At 39.5% G+C, this 27,321-nt stretch overlaps 2 protein-coding genes across 12 annotated transcripts in view; one reads left to right on the top strand and one right to left on the bottom strand.

Moving 5' to 3' along the window:
• The window catches only part of LOC112144719 (protein 4.1), a 106,199-nt gene extending 105,765 nt beyond the window's left edge, over positions 1-434 (top strand). For all 9 annotated transcript variants that reach the window (XM_024269422.2, XM_024269421.2, XM_036211801.1 and 6 more), the window contains one exon: positions 103-434. In XM_024269422.2, coding sequence (XP_024125190.1) covers positions 103-108 — 6 coding nt within the window. In that variant the 3' untranslated portion in view covers positions 109-434. The remainder of the gene's footprint in view (positions 1-102) is intronic.
• Positions 435-7,793: 7,359 nt separating this feature from the next.
• Positions 7,794-27,321, bottom strand: part of cntn4 (contactin 4) — a 305,165-nt gene continuing 285,637 nt past the window's right edge. For 2 of the 3 annotated variants that reach the window (XM_024269434.2, XM_024269435.2), the window contains 10 exons: positions 24,123-24,243; positions 21,711-21,869; positions 20,837-20,986; positions 18,179-18,249; positions 15,936-16,170; positions 13,618-13,733; positions 12,925-13,111; positions 12,741-12,853; positions 12,501-12,666; positions 7,794-11,633 (listed from right to left, as the gene is read on the bottom strand). In XM_024269434.2, the coding sequence (XP_024125202.1) occupies positions 11,542-11,633; positions 12,501-12,666; positions 12,741-12,853; positions 12,925-13,111; positions 13,618-13,733; positions 15,936-16,170; positions 18,179-18,249; positions 20,837-20,986; positions 21,711-21,869; positions 24,123-24,243 (1,410 nt within the window). In that variant the 3' untranslated portion in view covers positions 7,794-11,541. The remainder of the gene's footprint in view (positions 11,634-12,500; positions 12,667-12,740; positions 12,854-12,924; positions 13,112-13,617; positions 13,734-15,935; positions 16,171-18,178; positions 18,250-20,836; positions 20,987-21,710; positions 21,870-24,122; positions 24,244-27,321) is intronic. The other variant, XM_024269436.2, reaches the window with a different exon arrangement.

The raw sequence follows: 27,321 nt of genomic DNA on the forward strand, positions 1-27,321 counted from the left end.
CTCTGTCCAGTTCTCATGTACAGTCAGTCACATAGACACAGTGAGAAGCTGTGAATTTTTTCATAAATGTTCTGATCTTCCCATCCTGGTTCCTCTCTGCAGTCCTGATGGGACGCGGCGTCCTCTGGAAGTGGGGAGGATCCTCCAGCTGCGCGTCTCCTTTAAGAGGACTTCGTCCCGCCACCGTGTTCACGCCGACACCAGAACAGACTGCTCTCTGAGAAGCAGAAGAAAAAAAAGATAAAATTGCCTCCTCCCCTTTAGAACCCACTCAGAGGGTTCCCGCCCCCCCCCCCCCCCCCCCAATGGAAGCAGGAGGGCGCCCTCTGCTGGATGACCCGGGATTCAAAGGCCCCAAACATCTCCGCTCATCACTTTAATCAACTGCTGTCTTCTTAGCTTTTTACCTTTTTATCAATAGAAAATCTAATTTATGTTCTGTGTTTGTCTGTTTATTAAATATGTACAAATATCAGATGATTATAAACTGCATGAGTCAATAGCAGAGAGAATGAAAAACACACATATATAAATATATTTATCACTGGGACACGCCGCTTTCAGACCACGGAAGTTCTCTGTGAGGAGGAAATGGTTAAAAAAAGAGTGACGTCGATGAACTGACCCCAGACAGACGTCCTCATCCTCGTCTTCATCATCCGGACTTCCTTTGGAGAAAACGTTCCAGGACGGTTCAGAGTCGCAGGATTTTTATTATTATTAATTATTATTATTAATGATGTCACGTCTACTGAGTTTCCTAAAAGTGACTGGATGTTGTTGTTTTTTTATTTGATGCTACTGAAACAGAACTGATGTTCTTTTTGTGCTTTTTGGGTCGAGGTCTCCCAGAATTCCTTCTATTTCTTCAAAGTTCTTTGGCCAGAAATTTCCCTGCAGAAGTTGGATTTTTTTCTTTTCTTTCTTTTATTTCTTTTTGAATGAAAGGATCTTTACTCTCACCGAGGGGGGCTTGGAGGCAGATGATCCCTGAGGGCGGGGTTGTTGTTCCTCACCAGTCCTCAGGACTCCTGTAAATCCTCTAGAGTCAGACAGAAGCGTTTCAGATCCGCTGGATTCGGCTGGATTGGTTCTGACCTTCAACCCGTCGGGTTTAGAGATGGATCATTTCAGCGTCAAACTTCTGTTGGTTCTGAAACTGAGATGCTATAGAGAAAAGAATTGGAACTGAAGGCTTCTAATGACAGTTCCAGCTTCTTCTGTATGTACAGAAAGGTTGTCCAAAGCTTAAACTTTAGTCACATGAACTCATATGTGGGGTTGACCTGTACAGATGCTGCGGGTCGTACGGGTTTATAGAGGTGCAGGTGTGTCTCAAGCCACAGACACACCGGTGGGTTCTTGAATGGACATTTATCCTATAGTGTTCACACTGCACAAGCAGGGAGGGGCTACTTCTTCTCTTTCTACTGTTTACTAGGGCTGCCACAAACGATTATTTTAATAGTCGACTAATCACCAATTATTTTTTCCAATTAGTCGACTAATCGGGTCATGCAAACGGGATGTAAAGCACACATCTTATCCATCATTAGCTTTAAACTAACTAAAAACTAGATATATAGCATTACCTGCGATAATGATAGTGTGAATGCTGTAAGCTGAATTTGGTTGCAGAAGACGGTAGTGCTGATAGCTGAAGATTCTGAAATTAATAGCTGAAGATTCTGAAATTAATAGCTGAAGATGCTGAAATTGATAGCTGAAGTCACTGAAGCTAATAGCGGAAAATTCTGAAGCTGAAAGCCAGCTAAAATATTAGTTAAATGCAAAATTAGCCTAAAATAATGAAAAAAGCCTAAGTCAGCCAAAACAGCTAGCATGCAGCTGAAATATTAGCTAAACTCCAAATTAGCCTAACGGAAAAAAATTCCTAAATTAGCCAAAATAGCTAGAATGTAGCTGAAATATTAGCTAAATAGCAAACTACCAAGAATAAACTGAAACAAATCTCAAATTAGTCAAAATAGCTAGCATATACTGAAATAGTAACTAAACTCCAAAATAGCCAAAAAAAAAAACATGAAAAAATCCTAATTTAGCCAAAATAGCTAGCATGTAGCTGAAATGTTAGCTAAACTCCAAATTAGCCTAATAAATCTTAATAAATGCCAAAATGATCCAAAGCTAGCATAATCATAACTTTCAACTCTACTACACTCCGACTCCATATAATACAAAGTAACGACTAATCGACTGTTTCAATAGTCGATTAGTCGAGTAATTGTGGCAGCCCTACTGTTCACTAGCGCATCTTTGCCACCTACAGTTGGAAGAGGCTTGGTGCAATAAGTCTTTGCAAATCTTGCTCCAAGATTTTTCCTGGATATACGAAGACTTGGTGTCACAGAATTCCGGCTGTGCAACAACCCAAATTATTAATTTCTCCTCTGTGATAAATTTTAAATCTTCCGTAAATTAGAAGGGACGCCATCAACAGATGACCAAATCCGAGTCCCTGATTGGTCAAAGTTCAACCTGGTTAAACTGTTTGTACAGCCAGGAAACAGTCGTAGAAACTTGCGTAGCTATGCATGAACATGAGAAGCCCAAAACACGCATATATACATGTAGATTTTCACTGGACGTGGGGGCTTGAACGTGAGTTGCCGAGGGCGATGTGAGCGTAGGTTTACAGTTCCTTTGAGGCTCGTGCGGCAGCCTTAAGGGACGCCATGAAAGTTCAACGTACGTTTGGAAGTACGTAGGATCTCAACACAAAGTACACACTGATTGTCTAAATGTCTCATTTAGGGCCGCCCACTTATCAAGTATACAACAGGCCCCCTGCGCAGTCCGCGAAATTTAGGGCGTCGAAAAATCCCCTACTTCATGAGTTGTATAAGTGTTCGCTTCAACCTGTCACCCGCAGCATACCCGTAGATAAAAAAGTCTACATTACATTCTGGCTCTCCGAGCGGCCTGACTTGATACTGTACAAATTTGCCAATTCTTTTGACCACAGACGTAACCACCCGCGAAGATGTTGCTCCACGTTCTGTTGATCACCTGGATCAGGTGTTTTCAATTAACTAAATTCATCGGATCTGGCCAATCAGCAGTGAGCACTGGGGCAAACCCTGGAAAACAAGGAGGATCGGAGATGTCAAAGAGGAAAAGCAAAGACTTTTCTGGCCACAGAATTATTCAGAGAAACCAGTTTTTGAACCATTTTTGTGGATCTGTTGCAAAATATTAAATTAGATCTCTAAATGTAAATTTTTTTTAGACAGATTCAGTTTTAAGCAGATCGCTGAAGCAGCACATTTCTTTAGAATTAGACGTGCTCTTCTGTCGATATTTAGAAATGTGAAAATGCTGAAAAAATTTGAATTCCTTCACTACTTCACGGTTAGTGCACTACGAAAGACTTTTTTTGGGGTGTCTGGATCTACAATTCCAAAATTCAAATTTACCAGAAGTTTTTGTGAAGAACCAGTGTGCATCAATGCACTGGTGAAAATAGCCCACAATGCATTGCGTTTAAATGCTTTTTTATATATATAAAAGAAATAATAGTAATTTTTTCTTTCTTTTTGTAAATTATGTAAGTTTTATGATCAGAACACAGTGGGGGATTCATAAAAAGTTTGTAAAATGTTCGGATTTACTTTGGCAAATCATATTTGGCACATAAAAGCAAAAAAACGAGTGTCTAAATTACATAAAATCCAGCTTACTGGAGAGTCTTCAGGGAGTAGTGAGGGAATTCGGACGTAGCCGAAGTTTCACTGAGTAACTTAATCAGCAGTTTAAGTGTTTTTATTTAGTCCCAGCAGGGAGCATTTGCAGTCATTCTTCAGTGACTCCATCTGAGTTTGTAAGTTCTGAAGTCTCCTTCAATACTATGCATCCACCCTGAATTCAGGAGGTTCTGTCTGATGGAGGCCCGGTTCTGCCAGCGAGTCTGAGATCTGCAATAACAATGACTTCTGTGGGGAGAGAACTGTGGACGGAAGCACAACATGTGGAGCAACACTTTTGTGAAACCGTTGACCTGCTGTCGATGCGTCTGTGGAAACACTAAAAACTGTTTGATTTGACTTTTTTTTAATGGTCACTGGAGAAACGTGTTGCTGAAGATGAACGTGGCGGAGGGTCCTAAAGGAGATGCTAGATGTTAATTTTGCCCTCAAAGCGCTCTGCTGTAAAGCCCCCCACACCTTCAGCCCCCCCCCCCCTGCTTGGTTTGTGTGTGCTGTACTTGCATTCAGTCCAAATGAAAAACATAGCAGCTAAATAAACGTCCCAAACGACTCAACCTGTGTCTGTGCTTCGGCTCTGAAGGGGCGGGGCTTCACCCTAACGATTAATTTAAATAAAAACTGAACATATTTGTCCTCTGGCTTGTTTGTTTTTTGAAATTGGGAAAATAATGCTGCACTGCCATCTTGTGGCTGAAAAAAATATTACATTTATATTCATTCAAATGTTTTTTTTCCTGCAGTTTTTGGAGGCTTTAAAATGACAGTTTGAGTCCAAAGATTTTCCTTCGTACAGCTACGATTGATTGATTGGCTGATTTATATCTTTTTTTTATTTTCAACACACTGAAAGTTAAATAAACACAATAAACAAAGTGATAAAGTGCTCAAAAAAGAAGTGAGTAGAAAAAAAATCCCATTACTTCCCATCAAAATCCTACAATAATATAATTAATATTTCAAATATTGATACTAAAATTGATTTAGCATTAGTTTTTTATGTGTTCTCATGAATACATGACCTTTGGAGATTGGAGATTGATTTAATTTTTAAATATACATTTGAGACTTTTTTTAAATTAGAATTCACATAATTAATCTAATATGTGTTTATTTGGTTATGGAGTATTTTATTGTTGATTAGTTCTACATTTTTACCATCTCTGTCTTTTACTGTGTTAAACTATTATACAAAGTGTTTCTGTTGGTTTGTTTTTGGATCAGTGTTGCTTTAATTCTTTAGTGTTTCATGACTTTTCATTTACATTTGTGCATTGTGCACCTTGTGCATGTTGATGAAAGATGCTCTAAAAATAAAGTGATTGATTGAAAAATGAATAATACAAATGTAAAAAAAAAATCCCTGATTTAATTAACAAAATGAACTTACTATTTACTGAAATTAATCAATAATCAGTAAATGTTATGTGTAATAATCTGCATGTGATCTGATCAGAGCCGAATTATAATAAACAATAACATGGAGTAACTCAGTAGTGGTAGGATCAAACTAGTTTGGTTCTTCTCTTCCCTTTTTTAAGCAGGTAATCAAATTTTACTTGACTTTGGTTAAAAATCACTATATTTGATGAATCAAATGTGACGAATCAATGCATTTCCTTATTTCTGTGATGAGTTTTTAGTCGTCCACAATTTATGCCTGAAATAAACCAGATCAATCAATTAATCAACAAAACTTCTGCTCAAAGCAACCTAATATTTAGCTTTCTTGAAAATAAAGTTTTTTTTCCCTATAATTCAATGAAGGGGTCAAAGGTCATTTGAGGTTCTGGATGAACTTTGGTTTGTCTGGTCGGCCGATGAGTTTTTGTATCAATCTGGAAGTTTCTCTTTTTTTAACATGACGGCTGGGTTTTTTTGGGAGGTGAAAGGCTGATTTATCCAAAGCAACAAGCAAAACTTTTTCAAATTTGCTAAAAAAAAAGACAAGAAAACCTTAAACCTGGAAATGAAATGACATAAAAGCAGATTATTTTTCCTAGAAGATGAAGCAGTCATTTCTTCTAAAACCCCGCAGAGCTTCTGAGCAGATGGAGTCGTCCTCCGTCTGAAACAACAGCAGCAGCAACACGGCGTCTTTGTACCACAGGAGGATCCAGATGATGTCAGACGGGTTGAAGAGCTCCTCCCACCAAACGCTAGAAATTCTGCTAGAAACCTCAAAATAATCTTAACAAACATCAGATTTCTGCTTCAAACTGTTTTAATCTGCATGAAAATGTAGTTCCTCAATTAGTGGAACTAAAGCTTCAGAACAACTCAGCGTCAAACGTTTTAAAAAACTAAAGACTAAAAGTATCTTCAATCAGTTTCAATCAGACTTAAAAATAAAAAGTTTGAGTTTGGAAGCAGATTTTTACTCAAGGTTTTCCTCATCTGCAGGTAACAGAAGGGAAAATCCTTTTTCTTTTGGTTTTGAAGAATTTTCACTCTGATCATCTTCTGATCTATTATAGAAACGTTCAGTGGTGCTTTGAGTATAATTATAACAATTTTAACAAAAAAAAAGCGTTGCTGCAGGGCGACATTAGTTCCCTCCCGTCACCCATCACTTTGTTACCGGTGCAACAAAAAATAGTGAGTATCATTACAGTTGTGAGTCAGAAACCAGCTCAGACCAGGAAAACAAAGACGTACATGGATCTATTTGTGTACAAAAATGCGTCTGAATGAGGCAGAGCACGGAGCTCGTGGCCCCTCCCAGAATATTTTCCACAAATATGATCTTTATTAAACAGTATTTTTTGTCTGATCCTGATTCACAACAATTTGAATAAAGAAACACTAAAAAAAAGCTATTTTAATCTTATTTTCTTCATGAGAAAAATGCCACAAGAACATGTTAAAAAATGCCACTTTCATCAGATCAGTTCTTAAATGTAAGTCGGAGACGCGTTCAATACAATTTTTGATATTTTTTATAATTGGCAAATATAACATCACCAATCTGCTGATGTAAAAACTAAATCAATTTATGAATCCAGTGTGATCTGATGATGAAAACTTGAATGATTTATATATATGAAAAAAAAAAAATCATCCATCCAACAATTTCGTTTTTTCAAATGAAAAATCATACAAACGCAATGCATTGTGGTCTTAATTTGCCAATCTAGTGAGCATTGATGCACACAGGTTTTTTGCAAAGACTGAACCGGATTTTGGAATTGTAGGTTATGTCTGAATTCCTTCACTACTCACTATATATAGTGCCATTTTCTAGTGCTGTCCAAATCTACCATTCCAAAATGCAGTGCCCTTGAAATTCCCCAAAAGTCTTTGCAAAAACCAGCGTGCACTGATGCTCACTACGTTAGCGGATATAGACCACAATGCATTGCGTTTGAACAATTTATGAAAAAAACAAGTGTTTACATGTACATTTTTAAATAAACCATTCTTGTTTTCATCATCAGAAACCAGTGGAGTCTTACATAGATTCTTGAAATGTTTGTATCTATTACATTTTCATTTTTTTTTAATTGGTGACGTCATATCCGTTGTTTAGAAAAAAAAAGAAGTAGTGAGCATGGTGTCCGGATGCTTTTAAAATCCAGGGCACTAGATAGTTTTTTAGTAGTGAGTTAGGGTGGGAAATTTGACATAGCCAAAGATTAAGACACCCACAAAAATGGCAAATTCCCTATTATAATGCACTAAGCAGGGGCGGAGCTAGGGCAGGGGGAGGGGCAAATGAGAACAGGTGAGTGGAAGGCCAAAAATCCATATTTACATTTAATTTAATGCTGCTTTCAGCAACTGTAAAGCTTTTAGTGAGGATTTTTTATTCTTTGTCAACAAGCAGATTAATACTGAGTAAAAAATTGGGGGGGCACCTGTAGCTCCGCCCCTGGCACTAAGTAGTGAGGAAATTCAGACCTTAGTTTGATTTTTGAAATGCTTGATTTCACAGTTGGAAAGTTTCACTTTTGCGTTTATTATTTAACAATAAATCAGATCAAATTTGGGCAAACAAACCCGATTCAGAAAAGTCCCAGTCGGCATGAAGGCAACCGGTGTTGAACTGAAGGACAGACGAGCCTCGCGTTCTTCTACAAATCTGTAATCTTTATTCACACAGTATAAACAACAAACAGCAACAGAGGGAAGCCTCCTGTGGAGCGGATACAGACAGTAGACTCAGCAGATCTCAGAGGGGCGGACTCAGACAGAAGCAGAGACAAAGGCCTTACAATGGTATACACACACACAGTATACACAAACCTATCGGATGCATGGACCCGGCGCTGCTGAAGCCATTCGGTGGGTTGAAGCCGGCGGACGGGAGGACGAAGCACAGTCATGCTGAGCGACACTACAGTATGAAACCAGAGGCTGAAAAACCCCGTATATCATCTCTTTAGAAAGGTTCTTCGTATATAAATGATCCCAAGTGTACAAAACCGCTATTTTACACGTTGCGCGCGACTCGGAGCGGAACCAGCGACACTTCCCCCTCAAAGTACTACGAACTACTCGGCTGGATTACAAGCTACATACAGGCCGCAGCCCCGCGTGGCGTCAGGAGACGATGGGAGAAAGGAAAGGATCAGCAGCAGCATCTTTGTTCACCTATAAAAAAAAACGCACCAGGCCTCATATGTATTGCAGAATGTCATTCAGTCTGCCCCCCACCCCCTCCCCCGAGCAAAAAGGATGTACAGTTCCTATGGTAACAGCAGCATGTAAACATCACCGCAGCTGCTGCTCGAGTTTGTCATTTACATGTGATCAGTTAAGGCTCTTTAAGGACCTGAGGATTTTGAACTCATGATGAGGCACACAGAAGGCAAAGAATAGCTGGAGACGCTAAAAACAATGAGGGCTGGGGCGGGGGTCCGGTCAGAGTAGAGGAACCCGAAAGGGAGAGGAGGCTCCCATCGACTTCTGCAACAACCATTCAACTTCCTGTCCGGGTTTGAGGCCAATCGTCGACGGCTTTATGGCGTGAAAAAATAAATCCCACCGCCGCCAACCGCTCGGTCCACAACTCCACCGTTCCTAAAAAAAAACTTTCAAAAGTTCAAAAGTCGCAGTGACATTTAGACTTTCGTGGCAATTTCTGAAGCTCAACCATTAAGGACCCTGTCTTCTCCATTGATTGTATATGAAAACTGGACTGAGTGACCCCGCCCCCCCATTTTCCAATTAGGAAGTGCCCGCTGGCTCCAACCCAACCAGCAAGGCAAAGTGGGCCTGATATGGTTTAAAAGTGAATAGAAAATGTGGGCCCCAATTGGGTTTGTCCGCAGTTTCAATGGTGGCCCCACCTGTGTTTGCCCACGTTGGCTTTACTGCCCAGAGAACCAGCAGCCTGGGCAGTGACCTTGCTAGCTCTGCCGGCCCCTGGGTGGTAACCCTGCTAGCTTTGACGGCCCCTGGGTGGTAACCCTGCTAGCTTTGACGGCCCCTGGGCTTTGTGCTTGCTTGCTCTACCACCACATGGGGCAGAGACCCTGCTAGCTCTGCCAGACCTAGGACAATGGCGTTTGCTTGATCTGCTGGACCCTGGACAGCGCCCCTCTAGCTCCTCCGGTCCGTGTGCCGTGGCGCTCGCTTACTTTGTCAGCCCCTGGGGTGGCGACCTTGTTAGCTCTGCTGGCCATTGGACGGCAGAGCTGGCAGGGTGACGGGGCAGATCAAAAAGGTTGATCTGCCGGACCCTGGTTGGCGACCCTACTAGCTCTGCCTTCCCCTGGGTAGCGACCCAGTTAATTCTCCTGGCCCCTGGGCAGTGGCTACACTACTTCATGCTGCTCAGTGGCTCTGCTGGCCCCTGGGCAGGTGGAACTTGGTTGCTCTGGTAGCCCTTGGGCAGTGACCCTCCGAGCCCAGCCGGACCCTGGACAGCAGAGCTTGCTACGCTGTCCTGCCTAGCTTCCTGACTAGCGTAGCCAGTCTCCCTCAGTGGGCTGCGCTTACCAGCCCACTGAGTGTCCATTTAGGCCAATGTGGACAAACACAGGTCAGGCTACCATGGAAATTGCGGACAAACCCATTCAACCCACTTTTAAACCATATGGGCCCCCTTGGCCTCCATAGACTTCTACAGAGAAACTAACAGTCATTCTATTTGTCAGAATAAACTTTTCTTGATCTGCTTAACATGTTTTTGCTAATCCACATTTCGTTTTCACGATATTTATTTTCGTAAACTAACCAATCCGACGGCTCAGTAAAAGTAGGCGGTGCCGGCTGGCCACTCACGTCCAACATTTTATAGATTTTGTTTACCTTGCTTTCAAGAGTTAGGGGTGTAGACTTACAACAAGCTCACTCCTGATTGGCGAGAGTGGTTACCATAGAGACAATCAGATCCACCTGGACCAATTCCTGCTAACTGACGACGTCTGGCTATTGAAAAACAAAAAAGGCGATAAATGCCTTACGTTCATTGGAACTGGATGTAAGCCGTTCTCTTGGTGACAGCACCCTCACTCGGTCCAGTTCTCATAAGGACTCAATGCACCGACATCAAGCTAGAAATGTTTCTATGAAGAGTTCAAGAGAATCTTTCAGCGCATCTGATACAAAGCTGAAAAACTCCATGTGGAATTCAATGCAACCAAGGAAATCATGAGGTCGAGGCGAGCATAAACTTTGGTTGCTATGGAAAATGTAAAAAAATACTTTGATCTAGAGACACGAAAGTTAGCGCTCATGTGTATTGGCCCCAGAAGAGGAAAAAACACAATGGTTGCTATGGACTTGTCACCTAAATGGAGCCTGTCACCAGCAGCACTTAAACTTGGATTTTGAAAACCTTCTGAACCCCTTTGCAACATGTGTTTCCATGGCAACAAAAGCAAAACAGACTAGCACAAAAATGTTTGCTTTTCCCCTTATGTGGGGATAAATGTTGATTCAACAGGTGACGGGGTCCAGAGTTTCGTAGCTTTTTCTAGGAATTTAAATGAACAAAAAAGTCCTGTGGAAAACCTTAATGTCATGACTTTAGGGGCTATTCGGAAAACCAGAAACGCAATTTCTACGTTTACTTACTGCTATAAACCAACTAAACAAACGGTTACAGTTTGTTTCAAGGTCGAAGTGTCAATACGAAGAAAGAAACTGGTGTTTATTCCCTTCAATGTATAAGAAGCTCAGGTTTCTATAGACCAATCCAGTCGAATGCAGATGTGTTTTTGTTCAGTTGAGTGAGATAACTGGACGTTACACGGACACATCGTGAACGCATGACATCGATTTTGCAGAAAGGTTTTAAACTTTTTTTGTCAAAAGGCCGTTAAAAAAAATTCAATATGTCAATAGGCTTTAACAGTTGGATTTAAGTCCAATAAAATCAACCGCTTTCGTTCTTGATCTGGTTTTAACGGAAGGTTGATAAAACAAAGAGAAAATCCGGGCCTTCTGACATTTCTATACCAGGCTTACTGAAATGCAGAGATATACACTTCATGTTCCAGAAGACAGCATTCCTAAACCTCTGCATCAGAACTCTAGATGACGACGGACCTCAAACCCAACCAAAATATGTATAAAAGCTCGACATGTCATACAAAAAGATGCATATAAGACATTTCTTCTCTTTATTTTTCTCTTATGAAAGCTGCTTTGGTAACGACAGAGTCATGACATCGGTCAATCTCGTTTACCTGGCCTGCCTGCTGAAGGGGACTCCATGTGTCACCTCTATGACGAAGCGTTAAGGTTTGCTGCCAGCGTCTTCCCTCTGCCTCTAAAGCCTAAAATGAGTGGGTTTAGTCGCACCAGAGTGGGCTTCACTTTCAGAGCCGTGTCCACGTCAGATGCAGCGGCTGTGCGGAGCCATTTGTCATAAAGATGTCCGTGCTGTGAAGGACAGCGCTATCGTGCTGAGGGCCGACAGGGTGGAGACCTTGGACGCTGAGCCCACCGCGTTGGTGCCTGAGGAGACAGAAACGTTTCTTTGGTCATGAACAGGACCCTTTTCACTTTTTATCCATCAAGCATGAACTGGTGCAAGCTCAGTGTTTAACCCTCAATTACTCAGACTCCCCCACCCTTTTAAGGCCACAGACCAGCCTGTCCAAGGATGAAGATGGCGTCTGATTTGGAACTTCAAGTTTCCCTCAACTGTTGAGGGAAAAGTTAATTTTCATTTTCTGTAAAGTATTTCTTTAAACTTTTTTTCATCACTACCTTTTGTGTCGAATTAAAATGTGACCATATATTTTTCTTTAATCCTCAACCCTAAAAGTGAAAAAAAAAAATCAAGATGCCAACTTCGTCTTTACCTGACTTCTGAGGTGTTTTGGATAAACACAACAAAACGAAACTACAGAAAAACTGATGTTTTCTAAATATGAAACTTTTCCTCGTAACATTACAGTGAGTTGCTGCATATTTCCCAGAGTGAAATCCTTCAAGATTGAGTCAGACGGATGTGGAAGAGAGAATTAAGGAGCTTTTCAAAATAAAACTTCTCATAATCCGATAAAAAAATAGAAATACTGGAAAATATATGACCCGAGAAACGGTACTGGTCCATGGCCTGAGGACCATTAATGGGTCTAAATTTAGATAGGAGCTACAATAAGACAAAAGATGGTTCTCAGAACCAGATCCACAAGGGGGCAATAACTTTCCCACATAGAACTGCATAGGTTTTGGTTTCATTTTTGTCCTTATAATAAACAAAAACAACATTTAATAACTTTGTTCTGCACTTTCGGTAAACATTTTACTAGATGGTCTGAATTTGTCAAGGGGTGCCTTTATTATTATTATTATTATTAAATACTTTCCACTGACCTGCCGTCTTTGGGATGGTGATCTGCCTGCTGCTGCCGTCCCCGCCCTCTCCGAATGGTTTAATCTGAATGATGTAGTCCTCATCGGTGGGGAGCGCCAGCTCCACTGAGGTGGTGTTGGTTTCCATGACGCTGGGCCGGCTGTGCCGGTTCTTCTTGTAGAGAACCTGAGGTTGAAGCCACAGTCGGTGGAACCGCACACTTCAATGAGGAGAAAGCAAAGAGGCTGCGCCGCGTCTACCTTATACCCCGTCACCTCCGACTCGTTCTCCAGAGCTTTGACCTGCTCCCAGTTCACGATGATCTTGGAGTTGGAGGTGTTCCACATCACTTTGGCCGGCGGTTGGCTGGGAGCTGCGAGGAGAGGACGACGGTCAGATCAGAAGCATCTGAGCGTATAGATACGTGAGCGGATGGTTACGTACGCGGCTTTTTGGTGGTGACGTTGACGGTGCTGCTGGGGGGTCCCGTCCCCGCCGTGTTGTACGCCCTGACGGAGACGTAGTAGGAGGTGCTGCCCCTCAGGCCCCGGATGACGCTGGACGTTTGGTTGCCGACGGTCCTCTGGACGCTGGCCGTGTCCTCGCGCTCGCTTCGACTCCAGTACCTCAGCTGAAAAAGCAAAAAGGCAGAGCGGAATCGGAATCAGAAAGGCGGACGACGCCTTAAAAGCTTTTCTGCCACGGTTGAAGTCGACTGGAAGGCAAATGTTAGAGTTTTAAGGTCTGAGAAAACAGGAAACAAAGCAGGATTACTGAGCTCAAGAAAAAACATCTGAATTCCTCTGTGTGATTTAATCGTTCAAGAAAATACTCTGAGCTTTAATAATAAACTGAATTTCAATGACAAAAATTAACTGGATGCAAAGCCACTTTTGTGTGGATCAGAAGCTAAAGCCTCTCTGGCTCTAATCAGAGGTCACAGCGCTTAGGTAAGCAGAGCGAAAGCCACAGGCGAGGGACCCGACCATTATGCATGCAGGAGGCTATAATCTCGTATGCCCAAGGTGCACGAGTCTGAGACGCTCATCAATAATGGAGAAGAACACGCTTTAACAGCGTTTGCTTGCCGTGTGCACGCACACCCTGACATGGCTTTTTTTTTTTTTTTTTGCTCACCTCGTAGCCCAGCACCCTCCTCTTGCTGGCGTTCCAGGGAAGAGCTTTCCAGGAAACCTCGATCTCCGCCGCCGACAGGCTCCTGGCGCGGACCCTGGTGGGAGCTCGGCCAGGCTCTGGAGCCCAATTCAAAAAGATTGCAGAGAATCACTCGGCTTTGATGACACCTCAAAGGGAGAGCATCAAAAACGCAGCGAAGGAAAAGGAGAGTTTGTTTGCAGGGGTCCAGTGTTAGCAGAACCAGCTCTAGTATTGATTTCTAGGCTTTGTCATGAAAAACCTTTGAAGGATGAACAATTAAAACGACTGTTACTCTAAAAAAGAAGACATTTGCACCATTTATGTTACCAACATTTTAACACCTGAATTTATTTCCAACAACAACAAAAAAAAGAAAAAAAAGGAAATCACTTGTGTTTTTGCTTATGTATATGCTACATTTAGGTAATTTTGCAGCCGAAGTGGTTTGTTGCATATTTGCAACAACAGGCATTAAGCTGAGAACCATCACATTTAAAGTAAGTTGTGTTATTTTAGATCTAAAAAGATTGATAACCCTAATCTTTTGTCATATTTTCAAACATTTCACAAGACTTTTGACAGTAGTTTTGACAGGGCAAACAAAACAGTTTTTTTCTCTAGGAAGCCAAGTTAGCAACTACAGGTTTCCTACAATTTTCTTCAAGTTAAATTTCAGAATTTTTAGGTCTTTTTTAAGGCCATGTGTATCAAAAATTAAGACCAATTTCTCATTGTATTAATTATTCCCCATTGTATTGATTTTTCCCATTTTATGATCAAATCTGTTGCTTCTTATCTTGTTGTTTGTGGGTTGTCCCGCTTTAGTGCACTCCCCTTTTTTCCCTTCATTATTTTACACCAGGTATTCAGCATTTAGCGCATTGGTGCATAACGACTGGTTCTGCTGATGGTTATTTCTATTACTTGATCAAATAATCATGGTAAAAAAACGCGCAGAGAATTTTCAAACAGCACAGTTTCTAAGGCTCAGATATCAAAATTCAAGACTTTTTTAAGGGACTTTTTCCAAATTCATAAATGTAATGCTTTTGAGACTTTTAAGACTCCCCATAAGCCTGAACTAGGACTACTACTCGCTAGAAGTGACACAGCCGTCACTATTGTCATCCAGGTTTTGGGGAAAATGGTCATTTCTACTTAGCTTTGTTGACTGTATATAAAAACTGGAATAAGTGAGTGTGACATCACAGACAGAAAATGGCTTCTTCTGGGCTCCAACCAAATAAAACCAATTTAATTGTCGAATCTGAGGGACAGAAATGACATCTGACCACATGACCTCACAACACCCCATCCAGGTAATCAATAAAACAAATATATCTAGAGACAAAAGTAGAACAATGGCTCTCAAGACGTTGGGGTTGTCCAATCTCACAATGGTGATCTAGATATTTTTAAAGCACATAAACGGTCCATAGACAAAGGCCTCAAAATATCCTGTTGGGTAAATCAACACAACATCATCCTAAAGGACGGTGAGACTTTTACCACTCGAAGGGTTGTTAACAGGAGGAAGGAATAAGATGAAGAATTGGTGCTCTCGATGCATCTAAAGGACAACCCTGAAGTTTCTGATTTCTGGGTCAATCCTACGTCTTGTGAGACAATAAAAACCGTGATTGAATTGAAATGGTATCTGCCAACAACATTTATAGAAAAAACTGAAACAACTATAAGCTTTTTCATTAACCAGCAGCACTAAGGGCTTTTATGGTGGTCCAGAAATGGACCAAGGCTTTTTTAAAGGTCTAATTCAGTGGCCTTGTGTTATAACTTGGAGGTTGTGGGTTTAAATCTACAATCGGGTCACATTACAGACTCTAAAAATGGGATCCAAATGTGTCCTTAACATTCAGGGTTAAGGGGTTGGATTAGGGGGTTCAACCACTAAACAGCTCCCTGCTAGATAGGTCAAATGCAGAAAACACTTTGCATTGTGCAACAACTGATCAGACTTGAACTGACAAATCCTTGTAGAGAAAAGCTGTCCACCATCCAGACATCCCCCTCAAGCCTTTTTGGAATGTAAATACAGTGAAGGAGTATTCTATAACAGTTTAGGTCCTTCTCTATGAATATCTATCCTGAACCTTTGACGGTCCAGAGGGTTTTTTGGTCCTCCTCTCCTACATTCCAGTACATTAGGACACTGCTGTTACTCGAGGAGGAGTTGCATTTAAGAAAGCTGAAATGTATAAATCGATAAGATCTCCCTCCATGCAAACAGAAGGTGGAAATTGTTGCCCACATCGTGTATGATACCAGACCACACGGACCTTCCTCAGCAGAGTAGATGGTGATAACGGGTCCAAAGGGTCCCTCCCCCTCATTGTTGTAAACTCCGACTTTCACATGGAAGGGCGAGAAGGGCTGGATGCTCTCGTTCTTGAAGACGTATCTGGAGGCTTCGGGGGATGGGACGGCCGCCTGCATCCAACCCGTAGCGCCGTGGGGTCGAAAAGCCACCACGTAGCCGAATCCCGGTCCGTTCTGTAACTCTTCTGGAACCGGCTGAAAGGGAAACAGCACAGTCACATCTTAATTTAAACGTTCTGGTTCTAGACATTCAAAACTAGATGAACACAGAGCAGAGCATTCAATGTGATTGCAGAAACCGAATTTGATAACAAGCCACAGATGGTTGTTACAGCGGACTGTTCTAGAAGATAAAACAACTTTCTCTCATGTATGCTCTCACAAAAATAATTGTTTTATATTTACATAAAACTTGAAACTAAGCTCTCCAGATGTTTACTTAGGGAGCAAGACTTGTATTGATTTTGTGAAGTTCCAACCTTTTATGACACTTAAAGACACAAAATATCTTTACAGTTGAAAACATCAGAAAATGAATATTTTTAATTTAAAGTAGCTTTTTAAAAAGGTAAAATACTGTTACTAGAAAAGGATGAGACCAAACTAATACTAAATTTAATAACAAAATATGCAAATCTGAAATAAGTAAGCTTAAATACTTAAACGCTAATAAATGTACAGTGCAGAAAATGTGATTAAAACATTTTAAATACATTACTTTTTAAATTTATTATAGTAAACAGTTTAAGAATTTGAAAAAGCATTTTTTTTAGATAAACCTCTGAATTTCAAGGCTAAATAGGCTTAACTGCAAGTATAAAAGAAGCAGAACATATTTTTAAAAAAAAATGACAAAAATCCACTGAAACTGAAATACTAAATGAGAAAGGATGACGGCTGTGCGACTATTACCGGCTAAAAAGCTAAATAAGGAGCTAAATGCTAAAACGTGGAAGAAGAAAGTCAACAAGCTAGTAATGTTGCAATATAAATTATAATATCGCAAAAACATTTAACTCTTAGGCACACAAAATAGCTTAGTATAATAGTTTTAACTGGACTAAAAACACCTAAAACTTTTTTTTTTTAAATCAAACCCTTAGTTTAGCTAAAATTAGTTAAAAATGCTAATTAACCCGTTAACGTGTTTTTTTTTAAATAAATCTTTATTTGCAATTGTTTTGACTAACATTCTTCATCAAAAATGACTCGATGATAAGTGACTTTACTGGAAATAAAATTAACATAACAAAATTATATATACAATAAAATAAATAAAACACGAATAAAAAAATAAAACATGTTACATGTTGAAGTAGTTGAAAATCTGTCTTTTATAGCAACATTAGCTGTGTTTTCACTAACTATGGAAATATCAAATTAGATTTGCTATAATAAATTGTTTAATCGAAATAAAGATTTTGACATTTAACATAAAATGTATTGACTTTGAAAGGACAAAAATATTGTTTTTAGCTCAAATAATGTTGTTATTTACAATTCAGCCAATATTGAGTTTAAAACATCTATGTTATATCCCAGCTTCTGTTTTTTAATTATTGTCACTTTTTATATTTTGACTCCAGCTTTTTTTATTAGTCAGAAATATCCGAGACTTTTCTGTTTTCCTAAAAAAAATAAAAATAAAAAAAATAAAAAACACACACAGACCCTTGATCTGTGTTTCTGTGACAAAAGGAAAGTTCCCTGGGAGATTTTACCAGAGCCGAGGCAAAAATGTCAGCTTTGTAAAGCGACCATTACACTTTAAGTGTTGAAACATCCACGGCGGCTCTGTGAAACATTTCTCAGCGGGTGATTCTGAGCGGCCTGAAAATACCAGCTATTGAAGCTCCACTGATATGCAGGAGCTTTGCAGAAACAGGAATAAACAGGAAGAAAAAAGAAAGACATAAAACGAGAAAAATGGTGAATAATCTGTATAAAAAAAAAGGAAAAAAGTGGAGTTTGACAGAACCATTGAGTTTAATTATCTTATTGAAACCTCAAAAGCATTTTTCTTTCTCTCAGGGTGACAGCAGCCGTTATTGCCTCCCTGTTTCTTAAAAAATGAAATGCCATACATTAAGCTGTTCACTTGTTATGAATGAAACAGAGATTCCAACCCAAGAAAAGTAATGACGCCTGGCTGGATTCTTGATTGGTGAAAAAAAAAAAAAGTCTTGAGCAAAAGCCTGCTTACCTCCCATGTGATGACTAATTCGGAGCGACTGCCTCCGCCTCCGCTCACATTAGCTGGTGTGACCTTCGGAGCTGCAGGAAGAAGACAGATCAGCTGAAGCGTGTTCACAGAAGAAACATGTCATCGTTTTCTCAGCCGCTGCTGCTGCTTCTTCTCCCCGATGACAAACACAAATCCACAGCACCTCATCAGCAAATGTCAGAGCGCTGAGCTCAAAGGACTCAAGCTTTAACCTTGAAAACAGATTTTTTTTTTTTAGTCGGAACAAGAATTGTGGCCAACAATTCACCCGCTAACTTTTACCAAAGCAATGTTAACTTTATACAATTTTGAAACAAGCTTCAAAGTTTTACTTTTGCTCCACACTCATTTCCTGGCAACATTTTCAATAGTTACTAAACTAAACCTCCAGTAGAAGATTAATCCTACATAACCATTCACATGATAGACGCCTCCTCAGATAAAGGCTGGATTCAAACTTTCCTTAGACCTTTAACTTTGAAGCTTTAGCTCCAGTGTTGACACTTTTTTGACTACTTCATACACATTCAACATAAATCATCTGATTCTGTTGCACTTACCGTTAGACCAGAGGTCGGCAACCTTTAACAGTAAAAAACCCATTTGGGCTTGTTTTCTACTGATAAAAACCTTGAAGGAGCCACATAGTCTTACTTTAGCATTTAGGAAATTTGGATTGTGTCTATTTTTTGGCATGAACAAAAGCAAAAATATAAAAAAAAAACTAGCATTTCTCAAAATGGGATTTTTTAAACGTTTTTACCTTTAACCTTTAGTAGATGCCAAATTAGCGAAAATGCTAGCTCGTTGCCTAATAACTAGTTGAATTCCAAATTAGCATAAGATTCCTCAGTTAATGTTAGCATGTTGCTAAAATAAAAGCTAAACACTGAATTAGCCTTAAAACTCCAGTAGATAACAAATTAGCCAAAAATGTTAGCATATTGTAAAATATTAGCTCAACTCCAAATAAGCATAAAAATGTTAATTTGAGGCCAAATTAGAAACAAAAAGCTAAATGGCCTAAAATTCCTCAGTAAACTAAATTATTCAAACAAGTTATCTTTTTTTCTAAAATAGAAGCTTAATTCTACATTATCCCAAAAAAACTTCAGTAGATAACAAATTAGCTGAAAACATCTCCATATTGCTGAATTATTAGCTAAACCCCAAATGAGCATAAATTTCATCAGTAAACTAAATTCATAAAAAATGTTTGTCTGTTGCTATAATAGAAGCTAAACTTTAAATTACCCTAAAAACCCCAGTACATAACAAATTAGCCAAAAATGTTAGCATGTTGCTAAAATAATAGCTAATCTCCACATTTTTTAAATTTCATATTTAATTTTTCTTCACCCAGAGAGCCACCATGGAGGGATAAAAGAGCCACCTGTGGCTCTGGAGCTGCAGGTTGCAGACCTCTGCATTAGACAAATGTTGGCGATTGACTGGAGCCCCCAACAAAATGTATAAAAAATGTCTTAAATAATTTCCAAGCCCAATATTATTTAAGCCTGTCATAAAAATCCAGATCACTGAAATGACTCAAGACATGTGAACGTTTTTCATCCTCCCCTGTAGCAATGGACTATTCCATCAACAGCAATTTACATATATATAAAATCCATTTCTTTAACATTTGAATGTTTTTAAGAAATTATTAAAACTGCCATGTTATTGTCTGCCTGGGGCCCCAAAACTGCTAAGTTCCCCTCTGTTTTTGTGGAGAAAAGCAGTTTGCAACACTTTAGGTTATGCCTAAGTCACATCTACCCTTAAAGGTGGAGATGGACTGATTGCGGGCAAAAAAAATAGGCAAATGTGTACAGAGTACGCAGGTGGGCCACACGAAAACTGAAGACCCTAAACTGGAAGGTGAGACTGTAGAGTGAAAATGTTCATATTCATTTTCTCTACTGCTGGTGACAAGTTGTAAAATGTCATATGGATTTTCTTTTTTTCCAACCCAAAAAGGTTCTGTGCACTCAGCAAGCGTCCTATTAGAGCTTTTCAAGTGGTAAGAGCACAGTTGTATGCTTCTTGTGCACAGTCTGGAGGTTATAAATTAGGAGATGAGACATAGTTTAGTTTTTGTGGGTATCCAATATTTCCAGTGATAAAGGGTTAAAAACCCATTGTAATATTTCTTACATAACATTTTGCCCTGTAGTAGATTATCATTCCACTAGGGGCAGTAGAGGGCCTTTTCCTGAACATTTCAAGATGGCCGCCTCCATGAAATCTGAAGTGACCCTTCTGGCGGGTAAAACTTTGCTGCTTTTCAAAACATTATGGTGACACTTCCTCATCTACTATTGTTCATTTTTTAAATGACTTCTTGCTGTATTGACAGAATACAACATTTGTTGATAATTTATTCTTTACAATGCAGTTGCACTTTGTTAAACATGTGTGGGTCAAATTTGAGAAAGTGTCAATATTTTTGCATCTTAACATTGTTGTGACCACAGACTTTCCAAAACACCCAACGTATCATAAAAAAAAAGATGGTTAAATGTTTTGGTGGATTTCACCAAAACATTTAAAAAATATCTCAACTCTAAATAATTTGAATTATTGAATTAAACCAGTTAGTAGAATCTTGGACACGTGGAAAGCAGATCATGTACGTACAGGTGCTCTTTGTTCTTGCTTGTTTGGAAGGCTTGCTGGGTTCGCCCGTCCCAATTCTGTTGCTTGCCAGGACCCGAAACTCGTATTCCACCCAAGGATTCAGGTCTATTACGGCGGCTGTGAGCTGGCGTCCCCCCACCACCTCGGGAACTGGCATGAGACAAAGACAGCCATTCTGGTTGTTTACTGATGCTGAAGCAGTTTTGAGATGTACAAGGTGGTGAGTTACAGGTACTGTGAACACTCTAACGAGGCTAAAGCTTCTAAAGTGGCTAACGTGTAGCGCCTTATGTAAACAGTTAATGAGGCTTGACTGACTGACAGAAGTAGTGCAGATAACACTGTCAGTAAAGCACACAATGAACAAAAGCAGAACGTTACTGCACTCAGAAGGACTGAGGTGACTCCATTAACTCCTAGAAACTTTTTTTCTGTGAGTTTTGTTCTCCTACAGAGTCATTTTACGTTTTAAACGAATGACCCAGCTGCTGCAAGTCAATGAGGCTGGAAAAACGATCCTGCTGTACAGGAAAAGGATTTAATTTACAAAAATATCACCACAGCAAAGTATACAGTGTGGATGAAAGCGCATTACACCAGTAAAGCGTGAATACTGAGGGTGCCGTTAAAGAGGATGAGAAAAAAAAGAGCTGTGTAGCTACACGATCAAATTACATCCTTGGCAACCTGCTTCGTCATCAGGACGCCATCCCGTGTTTCAGAGCTCCCAGGAGCCGGATAAAATAGCACTCAATGATCCTGGTGCTGCTGTGTGCCAGTCAGCTTCTGGTGTAAAAATTACATCTGTAATATTCCGGAGGCGGAGTGAAGAGCGGCTCCCCTTTGTGTGACTGAGGGAGGCCAGAGAGCTCACCCGTGGTGACAGCCTGCCACCCCAGGGAAAACGGCGTCCTGGCCTGGATGGTGTATGCTGTAATTGGACTGTGATTATCAGGACCGGGCCTCCAGGACAGAGAGGCTGTGGTGTCGGTGATTTCTTCGACATGGATGTGGGTCGGGGGCGCCGGGGGACCTGATGGATGGCAAAGCCAGACAGCAAAGAGAGGAGAAAAATGGAGGAAAGAGGGAGGGAGGTGAAGAAGTGGATTTAGAACCTGCAGCTACTGCAGAGAAGCTCAACAGAGTAAAACTTTCAGTAGACAGTACATTTCCTTTAAACATCTGTGAAATATATTACTGGAAAAACATTTCAGATCATGTATGTCTTCATTAGTAAGGCCAAATCAATCCACATAAAACAAAGACAACTATTCAATTCTTTGCAGATGATCACATTTGCATCATTTCAAGAGAAAATCAAGTTTCACCAAAAATGATGTGAATTATCAGTAGAAATAGAACTTTTTTAAAGTCTAAAACAACACCGAGATTCTCTTATGTCATTAACTGAGTTCTGAGTCTTCCCATCCTAAATTTTAGTTTAAATAAAAACTGTTAGGTTTACTCAATAGTTGTGTACGAATTCCTTCACTACTTAGTGCGCTATATAGTAGAGGTGCGTATTAGCAAGAGTCTGGTGATACGTTACGCATCCAGATACATGTCTCACAATACATTAATAATCAATAGTCTAAAATTAGATTCAAATCTCCACTTTCCATTTCCAAATGCCAAGCAGCCAAGGCATTCCAAAGGTTGTAATCCCTCAAAGATCTACTTTTATTGTCACTTGGACTCATAAAAAGAGGATGCTGGTACAGATGCTGTATATAATTCAGTAATCGGTTGCACTTTCGTGTTTTGAGAAGCATACTCCCCAAATCCGAGCCCCTGATTGGTCAAAGTTCAAGTGGTTTAACTTTCAGCACGCTTTCAATTGCTGCACATTTTTGTACATAGAACCCAAAAATTGACCTAAAACTTGTGTAGCAACACATGCATGCTAGGGGTGTGTATTGGCAAGAGTCTGGCGATACAATATGTATCCTAATACTGTACATGCATCACGATATAATATGGATCTCGATACATGTGTCATGATACAATATGTATCCCGGTACAATAAGTATCTCGATACATGTGTCACAATACAATATGTATCTCGATACATGTGTCACGATACAATACGTATCCTGATACGTGTCAAAATACAATACGTATCTCGATACATGTGTCACGATACAATACGTATCCCTGTACAATACGTATCTCGATACATGTGTCACGACATAATACACATCCCAATACATGTGTCACGATACAATATGTATCTCGATACGTGTCAAAATACAATACGTATCTCGATACATGTGTCACGACATAATACACATCCCAATACATGTGTCACGATACAATACGTATCCTGATACGTGTCAAAATACAATACGTATCTCGAAACATGTGTCACGATACAACATGTATCCCAATACATGTATAGTGACACAATATATATCTCGATACTTCCTAAGACAGTACCAGACAATTGAAAATAATAAAAAATAAGATTGCAACTTAGAAAAAAACTTGATCTGAATATTTATTCCCCTTTCACATAAACAAAATTGTAAAATAGTTTTCACACAGGCTGAAGTTAACACTTATTCCACCTCTCAACGCCAAAACGACAGTATTCTTTCAGAGTGTTGTACACGTAACTCTGATCCATCAGGCTGATTAATTAGAATCCTTTGACTTTAAGCTCAGCAGAACTTTGGCCCGCGTTGTCTTTGGCATTCAGCTCTGAACACAGTGGGCGCGGCAAATGTCCGCGGTTTCACTCAAGCCACGAAGGATCTAAATCTGTTTTTATTTAGTACCAGTCCCAACTTTGCACTAATTTTTGGTTCAGTTCTCATCCTTTAGTTAGATTTTCGCATTGTAGCGGCTCATGAGTTCATAACACAAGAACTAACACCAGTACTTCTCACGAGATCTTGTTCTTGTTTTGGTGCCGTCCAGAGCTGCTCAAAGAAACTTGATGTCCTGTGCTGCCAAATAGTGGTAGGGAATTAAATTTCCTACAAATGATTAATTAAATATGGCCTTGGCAGCATTTTAAATGGATACAAGTATCGCCAAATGAAGTATCGCGATATTTCACTGAATCGACATTTTCCTACACCCCTACAAAATACAGATGTGAGCGCGTTTACATAGACTTTTTATTGGAAGTGTTGGTTGAATGTGTGTTTCAGAGCCCAGTTTGAACGTAGCATCACAAACATCAGTAAATAATGTATATAATTACGTTAGAAGGCTTTCGGGCAAGAGCACAAAACAAACCTAACACATTCAGAGCACGAAAACTCTGATTGCTGGGACTCACCTCTAACGACCAGGTCCAGGGCGATGGAGATGCTGTCCACTTTGGTCTGCACTGCACACGTGTACTTCCCAGCATGCTTCAGCTGGATGTTTCGTATCATAATGTCCCCCGCCGAATGCTGCTGCCGTTTAGCACCGTCATGCACACAGAGACACAGGCTTGCATAAGCAACACGGTAACACAAACAGCCCCCAAAGCTATTGGTATTCAAGAACAATGCTGACATTTCTTGGCTCCTGGGAACCAAGAGATAAAAAAAAAAAGGAAGAAAATGCATAATTCCTCAAGCGGCCTTTTCCTCCGTATTCCAAACAAAACAGAAGAAAACCATCCTGTATTTTTTTTCCCATCCCTGTAATTACAGACACGCACTTGCTTTAATAGGTTGATTGGGATTGTGGGATGTGATGTGGAGCAGCCTAATGGCTGGTCTGATAGTTCTTTCTTTAAGAGAGCTTTTCCTCCTCTTAAGAGAGCCTCTCGGTAATTGCGGCTTCCACTCCTACATTATCATTTTATCAGAGTCCAGCCGGGCAGCTTGAAATTGAACGCTGAGGCAGAGCCGCTCCAAGATTTCTGGAAGGGACGGAAGATGAATGATGGGAAGCGAAGATCAACTCTAATTCAATAATTAGGGTTCAACTTAAAATTAAAGAAAAAAAAAGATGGAAACCTAATAATTGTGCCTACAGGTCTAAAAAGGACCAAATGCACTTTTCTACAACATGAGGGAATGTGTAACACAATGAGCTGCAGGCCTTCTAAAGTATCCATCGACTGGCGGGTCTCTATGTAAATTCAGTATCAAAATAAACCAAAGGTTGCAATTTTCCATCCATAAATAATACACCTGATACAAATGTTCCCTCTGCAGTGCGGCGGAATTTATTATGTGCCTTACGAAAGGAACCGATGAATCTTCAGTCACCTCGCAACCTTAAGTCACTTAAATCACTGAAGGGGATCAATATTTTCGATGTGATGGGCTACCATAAGGGCAGAGCGGCGCTAATATATAGAAGATTCCTCCTGAAGCCCTGATCAGGGCTGGACTTTTGGAACATTTGGTTGTTTTCTTCAATTGGAGGAGTTTTAGGGAGCAGAAAAGGAACCTGGAACGTCTCCTGGTAGCTCCCAGTCATTGGCTATATATGAGGAAAGTGAGATGTCACCCAAAAGTGGCTTTCTTTTGTTTCCAATGAATGGAAATCAAAATCAACTATCAAAAATAAAGAGAAGGTGTTGTTAAAATATAAGATGGAAGAATATAAATTATGATTTAAACCATTTTTGATTGTGAAATGGTAATTGTGGATAACAATTTATAAGATTTACAGGTAAAAAGAGGAAATATTGAAACTTCCTGGAATATTGTATTAATTTGTTTAGATTTATATATTGTGAATTTTATATATATATATATATATATATATATATATATATATATAAATAAAGAATATAGGTAATATAAGCATAAATAATATATATAAATAAATTAATTCAATACAGTCGCAATTTTTTTGCGATGTCGTCATGTTGGAGCCAGACGTCATCAGTAAGCAGTTGATTGGTCCCAGCTGGTCTGGGTCAATGTTTCTATGGCAACCACTCTGGCCATTTAGGATCGAGTTTGTTGGAAGCAGACACATTTAATGACTAATAGCTTCTTACTAATGAATAGAAGTTTGTGGAATTTTGACTAATTGGAGCCGGTGAGGCTGAAGGAATCACTCAGTCAAGTTCCCATTCAGTCAGTGCTGCATTTAACTGACATTTATTTGATTTTTAGGTCAATTGTGAGTCTTTTTCACTCACTAAAGTCACCACTGTCACCCAGCTGAGTTATGTGCTCAGTCCTGTAATTTTTTTCAGAATTGTATTTAGCTGCATTAGTAATATCTTTGGTAATATCTTTAAGTCTGGTCCAATTTGAGATTTAATTTGGTCTGTAATGGGGTTGGTGGATTATAGTTCAAAGTCAGTGTTTGAGTTTTTCCCATGTTTAACTTCAATCCTGTGTGGTATCCAAGAGTATTTAAACATTTGAACAATCTGGGCAATGATTCATTTGGTTCACCTGTGTAAATTATTACATCATCAGCATATAATGCAACCTTATGCTCGTCTCCCGCGATAGATTTTCCTTTTATATCATTAGTTTGCTGGATCAATTGAGCAATGAGGATAAAAAGGAGGGATTAAAACCCACATCCTTTCTTGTTCGTGTTCCAGTTCCAGTACTGCAAATGTAACATTTAACACACTAGCATCGATTATAAGACGGAAAAATATCTTTAAAGTGGGACATAAATTAAAGTTTTCATTGAATGCCATTTTAGCTCTGCGTTTGAGTCTCACTCTGATCTTCTTTTGATGTATTTTAAGAATGTTTCCATTATGATTATGCTGTTTTTAGCCAAAATACAACAGTGTTGTTTTCTTCGACATAATTTCTGCAGACCGAGAATAGTTATTTGAAATGAGTACCAATAATATTGATATCAAGGCGAAGTATCATGATGACATTGATAATTTTGTTGCAGTTTTTTTTTTTTTAATACGTACAGGAAAGACCTTGAATTCACCAACAAAGATCCACCAAGCAAGAGCAGTTTCTATCTGTCTGTTATGGAGAGAAAGTAGACTCAACTTGATTTATGTGTGTTTAACACCTAATTTGTGCGTAATTTTGGATTTGTGTGTGTGTAATTCTTGATTTGTAACTTATGTAATAGATCTTGTGAATAAGTGCAAAAAACTGTGAAATTAAAAAAATACAAAACACAATTTACACAAACACAAATTAAAATGACAACAGCTTGAAACTAAATCACTCACAAATCTTTAAAAATTATGCACGAATCGCTTGTTACGCACACACAAAACAACTTTTACTCACAAATCTGAGGTCAGACTGTTTTCCATTTCAGAGAAAGAAAAGATTTGTCTGTGATACGTGTAAATGCTGCTAGAATGCTGGGTCATCAGTTTTCTTTTCAGCCGCTTTGAATTTAGATTGTGAATAATATCTGAGGAAAACTTGACATTTTTCCACTTTCTTGAACATATATAATTAATATAAAAAAGTCTAAAGGAGCGTTTTTGAAACTTTCATCCCTTTAAAAAGTAAAAATATTTTTCTGTGTTGTTTCCTCCCGTTTGGTCAACAATAAATGGTACAAACACGGAAACATTTCGT

The sequence above is a fragment of the Oryzias melastigma genome, linkage group LG5 (genome assembly GCF_002922805.2).
Source record: "Oryzias melastigma strain HK-1 linkage group LG5, ASM292280v2, whole genome shotgun sequence".
Lineage (NCBI taxonomy): Eukaryota > Metazoa > Chordata > Actinopteri > Beloniformes > Adrianichthyidae > Oryzias > Oryzias melastigma.